This window comes from Procambarus clarkii, chromosome 18 (assembly GCF_040958095.1).
Source record: "Procambarus clarkii isolate CNS0578487 chromosome 18, FALCON_Pclarkii_2.0, whole genome shotgun sequence".
Classification (NCBI taxonomy): Eukaryota; Metazoa; Arthropoda; class Malacostraca; order Decapoda; family Cambaridae; genus Procambarus; species Procambarus clarkii.
Window position 1 is genome coordinate 614,058 of NC_091167.1, and position 9,267 is coordinate 623,324.

The window sequence follows — 9,267 nt, forward strand, 5'->3', positions numbered from 1 at the left end:
TCGTCCTTCCAAGATTCTCAGTGGATGTGACCCCAGTCACAGCTGGGCTTGCTCGCCCCACCTTCCAGACCTCAACGTCCAGCCAGCGGCGCCGCCCAGCGTCGTCGCCGACTATTTTCCAAGTTTGGCACTTCTCTGCTCACTGAACTTGGTTCCTCTTTGGCTTCCCAGAAGCGCAGGGTCTCCAATAACTGTGATGGGCTGCGAAGGCCAGCTCAATCCACTGAACAAGGCTTGCAGAGCCTCCAATCCTTGAGAGCAGACCGAGGCGCGTCCTGTCGCTTCCCAGGTCAGATCAACTCTGACGTTGGCGCCGCCCGGGGCACTCGGTGACGTCATGGCGGGCCCTGATTTGTCGCCCGCGACCTACGTCGGCCAATCCGCGATCGGCTTGTCTCCCTTCCAAAAGGTCATATCTGCCGTAGGGGATACTGTTTCATTTTATAACAGGGCGCCAATTTTCCTTTATTTACAACTTATAATATAACCTCCTTCCATTAAATGGCAGCCGGTCTGGTCGCCACATATACCATTAGACTCCCTGAACCTCAGAGAGTCAGTAGGGAGAGCTGATATGACTCTTTAAGCCGGCAAACGAAAGAAATAGGAGAGGGCACCGTAACATACCCCTCCCCTTAAAATAAGAGTCATATCGGAAGAGCAGCACTCAAGAGGGCAACCTATACTCTTGCTCCCTCCGTTCCTGAAGTGTCACTCCTCCAGTTGGTGACGTGGCTCATACCACTTTGCCAGTCACTTGTCTCATTATATCTCCACCTCGCATAGGACCGGGTGTGATGGGTGTTCCCTGAACACCTACAAGAAATCCTCTCTCCGTGGCTACGAGTGTACTCCCACGGCTCGTTACCACTGTAAGATTCAGTGCATGCAGCGCCTCCACCGCGTCGTGCACTCCGAGATAGTCTTGCATTTCCACTGCGTCCTACAGGTACTCCATGTTTCCTCTCATGATCTCTTCTTCGCCAATCTTCTCTCTTCTCGGTTCCTCTTCTCCCGTAGGTGCGTTGTCTCCTCACAGTGGCACTTGTAACCTGTACTCCATCCAGCAGCTTCCTCTCTTCCACACTAGGCTTTTGCGATGGCCCAATGCCCCTCTGGTTAGGCTGGCGCCTACCCTGGGTGTACCTATTCCCTGCTTTCTTCGTATTGCCTTTCCTATACCACTCGCTCCTTCGTTCCCGACGAACATCTTCACTCCTCCATGAGATTTTCTTCCCTGCAGACGTCTTCTTCGGTTCGTGGTTGGGCTCTTCCACCTCTCTGTGGCTCACCTCACCACGGTGGTTCATCTTGCACCTCCCACTATTCATCTGGCTGGCATAGGGTGCACTGCGTCGTGGCTCCTCCACTCTGCCCTTCACCGCCGTTCGCTCATCCACTGAGCTTACTTTATTCACGTTTCTGTATAGAGGGAGTGCGGTCTGCAGCCTCTTCACCGCCCCAGGCGTTTGTACGGCTGCTCCTCGCCACTCCTCCACACGCATCATCAGGCTTAGTCTGAGGGCTTCGTCGGGGTTTTCCACTACCTCCGACGACCTCTCTACACTCTCGCCCTCGTTGTCGTCGTCTTTGGCGACGTTTCCCCTGGCGAAGTCGGCTTCCTCTCTATCATCTGGAACGACCGATACCTCACCTGGCAGGGTTGTACCGCTGCTTGAAACATAGGCACTCCTGGCCCAATCGGGTTGTATCCTGCCTCCTCCGAGGTCATTACCCAGCACCATCTGTACATGCTCTAGGGGTAACTTAGGGGCTACAGCTACTATAGCTTTCTCGACTCCGCAGTCGGCAATCAGCTGTACTTCGTGAAGTGGCAACCTGTATTCCTCCCCCACACTGCGTATCCTCACCACTCCCACAGGTGAATCATTAAATTCCTTGGGGAGAATACTCCTGGTCACCATACTTATGTCAGCACCCGTATCTCGAAGCACGGCAACCTCCACTGGGTCTGACTTTCCAAACTTCACGTTGGCCTCGAAAACGAAGGGATGTTCACCCAACTTCATTTCCCAACCATTCACGTTGGGTCCACTATAATATGGGGTGTGAACAAACACTCTCTCCTCTTCCAACATTAATCCTACATTCCTTTGGTGCTCCTCACACTCGCGGGCATAATGTCCTCTCACGCCACAGTTGTAGCATCGGCTGCCTCCCCTGGGCGGCCACTCGCTAGTCACTCTGGCGGTACCACTTGCAGACGTCCCCTGTGTCCTCCTTGGACTCCTTGTCGTCGTATCCGGGACTGCAGCACTTGCTCCCGAGTTAGGTCCACTGCTCACCGCTTGGGGCTTCCTCCCCGCGTCTCTTGAGCTCTTGAACCACGTTACTTCATCGGGCACACTACTCTTGGGAGAGTCCCCACCCGTCCTCGCTCCTCATGAACTCCTAAAGTTCCCTCCCGACCTGGGGTAAGGCGAGTGTCTGGGCGGCCCCTCCCTCCTGATATGTAGTGCCTCCTCCAGCATGTCGGCTCGATCCGCTACAGCCTTCAGGTCCTTAATACCTGCTTCTCTCACCCTTACTCGCAACTCAGGATGGAGCATCGACATGAACTTCTCCATCACTATCAGTCGTTTAACATCATCCACCGACTCCGCTTCCTCCGCCTTCAACCATCGTAGGAATTTCCGTTCCATATCCCTGGCGGTCTCGGCGTAAGTCTTTCCCGACGCTCTTGTACACTCTCTGAACCGCTTCCGGTACATCTCCGGAGTCAACCGGAATGAGTGGAGAACCGCATTCTTAATCGCGTCATAACTAGTACACTCTTCTAGGTCCAGCATGTTATAGGCTTCCCGGGCCTCACCAGTCAATCTGCCCTGGACCAGAGCAGCCCAATCATCTTCCGGCCACTCCTTCAGAGTTGCTATCCGTTCAAAGTGTTCGAAGAACGCCTCAGCTTCTTGTGGTTCGAACGTAGGTAAGTCACGTTCCCTTACCTTGAGGTCATCCTGCCGTGCAGGTAGTGGGGGCAGACCACGTTCAACGCGACGCAATTCGACTTCTTTCTTTGCCCTTATCTCCTCCAGTCGCAGTTGTCTCTCTCCTTCTTCCCGCTGCAGCCGAGCTTCTCGCTCCTCTCGCTGCAGCTCAGCCGCACGTTCCTCTCGCTGCAGCTCAGCCGCACGTTCCTCTCGCTGCAGCTCAGCCGCACGTTCCTCTCGCTGCAGCTCAGCCGCACGTTCCTCTCGCTGCAGCTCAGCCGCACGATCCTCTCGCTGCAGCTCAGCCGCACGTTCCTCTCGCTGCATTTGCGCTTCTCTCTCCTCTCGTCGCAGCTGGGCTTCCAGTTGCATCTTCATTATTTCCAGTTGCAGGCTCCTCTTACTACAGCTGGACCTTCCACTGCTCCCATGTTCACTGTGAATTCTCTCCACACTGGTAGGCGCTTGGGGAGGCCCTAGTCGGGACGGTTCACCTTGCGACGGCTCTCCTCGGGACGGCTCCTCTTGAGATGGCTCCTCTCCCGTCGCTTCCTCTCGAGCTGTGAGCTGTGCCATGATCTCTATCCTTCGCTCCGCTACCTTAGTCGTCCTCAACCTGATCCCAAAGTGGTTTGCCACTTGTTGGAGCTGGGCCTTGGTACACTCCTCCAAAATTCTCTCGTCTCTTGTGTCAATAAATTTCTTTACTTTGTCTTCCTCCATCTCTATATCATTGAGCATACACGACAGCACAGACAAGTTAGTAGGCACTAATTTCACCGTTTCAGTCCCTTAGCCGGTCGAGTAAGAGTACCACCGAATTCACTGGCCACACTGTATTAGTACCCTGGCAACACTTGTCTTGAAATTTGGTCCACACTGTAGCTTGCTCCACGCTTCCTGGCGAGGTTCCCAGTTCTTGGCTACTGGGGTTCGAATCCTGGCAAGGTCGCCAGTTCTCTTGTCACGTGGGGGTGGGCAGTCCGGGGCTCCGCTAACACTTAACTGCTAGGGGCTCAAAAGCCCAAATACTCAGCCCCTCCGACTCCCTGGATTCACCGGAGTCTCCTTGGTCACACAAGAGAGGACCAACAATGCCCACCTCCGCAGGTCTTTGCTTCCACCACAAAGGGGTGCCACTGATTCACCCTGGAAGCCCTTCAGTCAAACACGGGGAAACTGCTGTTAACAGTTCTGGCCTAGACCCGTGGGGGAGTGAAGGAAGACTCAGGCTTACCTATAACCATAACCTCCCTGAGTCTTGCCTGCCAGACAAAAAAAGGTTGCAGGAACTCCTTTCCCGCCTGTCTTCTCTATCTTCCTCTTAGCAAGGTCGCCAGCTGGGTTATTATATCTGCACCCCAGCAATGCAGTTCAGTGGGTGTATTATATATTGTTTGTAGCCAGAAATGTATGCTCATAGAGAATTATCATAAATGGAGGCACACTCAAACACAGTAATAAAATGTGTGGATTTACTGATGCAAATTACATGAACGCACACACACAATCACAAGTAATACATGAATGTGGAATATGGATAATGAGCCTGGAGATCGTCAGCCTCTTCTCCCACGACCATCCAACACTCCTTCAACTGGGCAGGAAGACAGGAGTCTCACACTCTCACAGGAGGGCCTCTTCACCACGTCGGCACCTCTTCTTCACTGTCCTGCCATCCATACACACTGTCCTCTCTGACAGCCCTGGACACAAGCTGCTTTGCAGCCTACTCTACTATTAAAGTAATAAAGTCTTGCTGCCACATACACAAGTAAATATTGTGGCCTATCTAGCCTACTCATACAAGGGGTAATGGGAGGGAAAAATGATCTACCTTACACTCCTGGCTCACGACGCCTGTCCCTCGATGGTGTGAGGTTCCCACGCTTCCTTGGGTCGATCCTCGACGATCCAGGACGTTCCACAGGTCCTCAGGTGTCGTGAAGCCTTCGCGTCGTCGCCGTTCCAATCCCTGAGATTCAGCTGCCCCAATCCTGGTTCATCGATGGGCGCTGAGCTAATCACTATTTTTCCCCACACTCGCCTCTCCCACAGGGCGTCGCTCCTTGTCCTAGGCACGGTGTCGTCCTTCCAAGATTCTCAGTGGATGTGACCCCAGTCACAGCTGGGCTTGCTCGCCCCACCTTCCAGACCTCAACGTCCAGCCAGCGGCGCCGCCCAGCGTCGTCGCCGACTATTTTCCAAGTTTGGCACTTCTCTGCTCACTGAACTTGGTTCCTCTTTGGCTTCCCAGAAGCGCAGGGTCTCCAATAACTGTGATGGGCTGCGAAGGCCAGCTCAATCCACTGAACAAGGCTTGCAGAGCCTCCAATCCTTGAGAGCAGACCGAGGCGCGTCCTGTCGCTTCCCAGGTCAGATCAACTCTGACGTTGGCGCCGCCCGGGGCACTCGATGACGTCATGGCGGGCCCTGATTTGTCGCCCGCGACCTACGTCGGCCAATCCGCGATCGGCTTGTCTCCCTTCCAAAAGGTCATATCTGCCGTAGGGGATACTGTTTCATTTTATAACAGGGCGCCAATTTTCCTTTATTTACAACTTATAATATAACCTCCTTCCATTAAATGGCAGCCGGTCTGGTCGCCACATATACCATTAGACTCCCTGAACCTCAGAGAGTCAGTAGGGAGAGCTGATATGACTCTTTAAGCCGGCAAACGAAAGAAATAGGAGAGGGCACCGTAACAATGCTTATGTCGTCTTGATCTGAGGTCGTCTACCTCTGAGCTCGTCAGCCTTTCAGGAGGTTAACCTTTAAGGTCGTCTGCTTCTAGGGTCGTCCGCCTCTGAAGTCGTCTGCCTCTGAAATCATCTGCCTCTAAAGTTGTCTGCCTCTGAGATCGTCTGCCTCTGTGGACGTCAGTCTTTGAGGTCGTTACCTCTGAGGTCGTCCGCCTCTAAGGTCGTCTTCCTCTGAGGTCGTCTGCCTCTGAGATCGTCTACCTGGCATTTGCCTCTGAGATCGTATGCCACTGAGGTTGTCTGCTTTTGAGATCGTCTCCTGCAGGACGGACATCGCCGGGGCAGAGGTTGGCACGGCAACAAGGAGAGACAAATATAATTGTTCACGACTAATTATTCTGAAGAGCAAAAATTTATGTTCCGAGCCACCGACATCTTGCACCACCACAACACATTCACACACAAAAAATTAGAATTTTAGCATAAAGTTTATTTAGTAGAAAACTGTTATATTTAACAGTTTTGACATGTACAGAAGGTCGGGTGCTGACACCGTCAGGAGTAGCGGAGATCCTGGGACTCGGAGCCTCACTTGAGTCACCACAACACACCAGAGAACACATTGGGGGTGGTATAAAGCAACTGAAGTGTGAGGGCCACGGCCGGACGTTACATTAACAGTAACCCCATAATTTCTTAAATATGAAATTAATATTTATATTAATTTTCTTAAATGAATTTCAGGGAAGAAATTAACACTACAGCGGTGAGTCTACAAATCACTACAACTGTCTGTTATTTCAGCATTTTTGCCAAACCTAATATTTATAAGACAATGAAGGCGTCTTCACTAATGAAACAAGGAAGCATGATAGCTGAAGATTGCTTTGTGTCTGAACTTTCTGAATTGTGGACACTGCTTTTTTGATAACCAAAAAGATCGAGATTAATCACTGTCATCACTGCAGTATTGATCAAGATTTTCGGAGTTAAGCAAGAGATGGGACACGAACCATGGTTCAATACGACCACCTCTCATTATCTCAGCTTCCATGATCGAGCCTTCATGTTCTTCAGCTAGTGTTGTGGGTGTTATGGGTGTTGTAGATGCGTGGTGGGTGTTGTGTGTGTTATTGGTGTTATAGGTGTTGTGTGAGTTGTGGGTGGATGACGCTTCTCTATAGTGGACAGGTGGCACTGCTCTAGAGTGGACGGGTGACACTTCCCTATTCTTGGCAGCAGACACTGTTTTTGAGTGGACGGGTGACACTTCCGTATTCTTGGCAGGAGACACTGTCCAATAGTGGACGGGTGGCACTTCTGTATTTTGGACTGGAGACACTGTCCTAGTGTGGACGGATAGCACATCTGTATGCTTAGAAGGAGACACTGTCTCTGAGTGGACGGGCGACACTTCTGTATTTTGAGCTCGAGGCTCTACCATACAGTGGACGGGAGGCAATTCTCTCTTTTGAGTAAGAGGCACTGTCGTAGAGTGGACGGGTGGCACTTCTGCATCGTGGACGGCTGGTACTCGCATAGACTGAACATAAGACACTTCTGGATACTGGACAGCTGATACTGGCCTATACTGGACGTGTGGAACATTTGTATAGTGGACAGGAGGCACTGGCGTACGGTTGACAGACGCCCCTTGTGAATGGCGGACAGGAGTCGCCGGTGAACAGTGGACGGGAACCATTGTTGAGTGATTGACGGAAGCCTTCGGTGCACAACGTGAGTATGGCTTTAGTCTTCGGGGTGGGTTAGGCACTGTCTTATTGTGTTCATGAGGGACTCTCATGTGGAGCTCTTGAGTTACTGTCATTTGGGGCTCTTGAGACACCGTCATTTGGGGCTCTTGAGGCACCGTCATTTGGGGCTCTTGTGGCACTGTTATGTGGAGCTCTTGTGGCACTGTCATGTGGGGCTCTTGATCCACTGTCATGTGGACCTCATGGGGCACTGTCATGTGGGGCTCTTGATCCACTGTCATGTGGACCTCATGGGGCACTGTCATGTGGGGCTCTTGATCCACTGTCATGTGGACCTCATGGGGCACTGTCATGTGGGGCTCTTGATCCACTGTCATGTGGAGCTCTTGTGGCACTGTCATGTGGACCTCATGGGGCACTGTCATGTGGGGCTCTTGATCCACTGTCATGTGGAGCTCTTGTGGCACTGCCATGTGAAGCTCTTGAGGCATTGTCGTTTGGGGCTCTTGAGGCACTCTCATTTGGGGCTCTTGAGGCACCGTCATTTGGTGATCCTGAGACACGATCAAGTGCGTATTTTTAGGCACTGTCATGTAAGGCTCTTGAGGCACTGTCATTTGGAAATTTTGGGGCACTGTCATGTGGGACTTTTGAGAACCTGTCACGTAGGGCTCTGTTGGCACTGTCATGTGGGGCTCGTGAGGTATTGCTATATGGCATTCTTGAGGCACTGTCATATTGCGTTCTTGAGGCACTCTAATATTGCGTTCTTGAGGCACTCTAATATTGCGTTCTTGAGGCACTCTAATATTGCGTTCTTGACGCACTGTCATATTGCGTTCTTGAGGCACTCTAATATTGCGTTCTTGAGGCACTCTAATATTGCGTTCTTGAGGCACTCTAATATTGCGTTCGTGAGGCACTCTAATATTGCGTTCTTGAGGCACTCTAATATTGCGTTCCTGAGGCACTGTCATATTGCGTTCCTGAGGCACTCTAATATTGCGTTCTTGAGGCACTGTCATATTGCGTTCTTGAGGCACTCTAATATTGCGTTCTTGAGGCACTGTCATATGATGTACTTTTGGCACTGTCATAACGCTGGCGGGGAGCTCTGGCTTATGTTGGTCATGATTAACTGATGAATATTTAGCTTGTGACACAGGTGTGTAGCAGACCTGAGGCACTACAGTGTACTGGACCGGAGGCCCTGTTGAATGATGGATGGCAGGCACCGGTGTATGCTGGAAGGGAGGCATCGGTGTATGCTGGAAGGGAGGCATCGGTGTATGCTGGAAGGGAGGCATCGGTGTATGCTGGAAGGGAGGCACCGGTGTATGCTGGAAGGGAGTTACTGGTGTATGCTGGAAGGGAGTTACTGGTGTATGCTGGAAGGGAGTCACCGGTGTATGCTGGAAGGGAGGCACCGGTGTATGCTGGAAGGGAGTCACTGGTGTATGCTGGAAGGGAGGCACCGGTGTATGCTGGAAGGGAGGCACTGGCGTGTGCTGGATTGGAGGGACCGGTGCATGCACTGCAGTATAGTGAACGGATGAAGATGGTGTATAGTGTGTGGGGGTCACTGAGGTATGGTAGGCGTGGGGCACTTGTGTATAGTCGGTGTTGATCATCGCTGTATACTGGGGGGAAGCCAGTGTTTTATAATGTATGGGTAGTAATGGCGTAATATAGTTTGTGGGTGCTTGTGTTTGATTGGTGAGAGCCACTGTTGTATAGTGAGTGGGAGGTCCCGGTGTATGGGAAGAAGGAGATAATACTAACGTGTTGTACTTGGGCCTTTTGGGTTGGGTAGAGGGGACAGGAGGCTTAGGTAATATTTGTCTGAGTTGATTGTGGATGGCTGGGGGAGGTTGACGAGGGACGGCAGGCCAACTT

The 9,267-nt window shown here is 51.9% G+C and overlaps 1 protein-coding gene across 1 annotated transcript; it reads right to left on the reverse strand.

Annotated features, from left to right (window-relative positions):
- Positions 1-6,602: 6,602 nt before the first annotated feature.
- Positions 6,603-8,630, reverse strand: LOC138365895 (proteoglycan 4-like). The gene has a single exon (XM_069326604.1). The coding sequence runs from the start codon at positions 8,628-8,630 to the stop codon at positions 6,603-6,605; it is 2,028 nt and encodes a 675-aa protein (XP_069182705.1).
- Positions 8,631-9,267: the final 637 nt, after the last annotated feature.

Excerpts from the sequence above, each read along its gene's own strand:
- LOC138365895 (XM_069326604.1), bottom strand. The coding sequence starts at position 8,630 with ATGCCTCCCTTCCAGCATACACCGGTGCCTGCCATCCATCATTCAACA.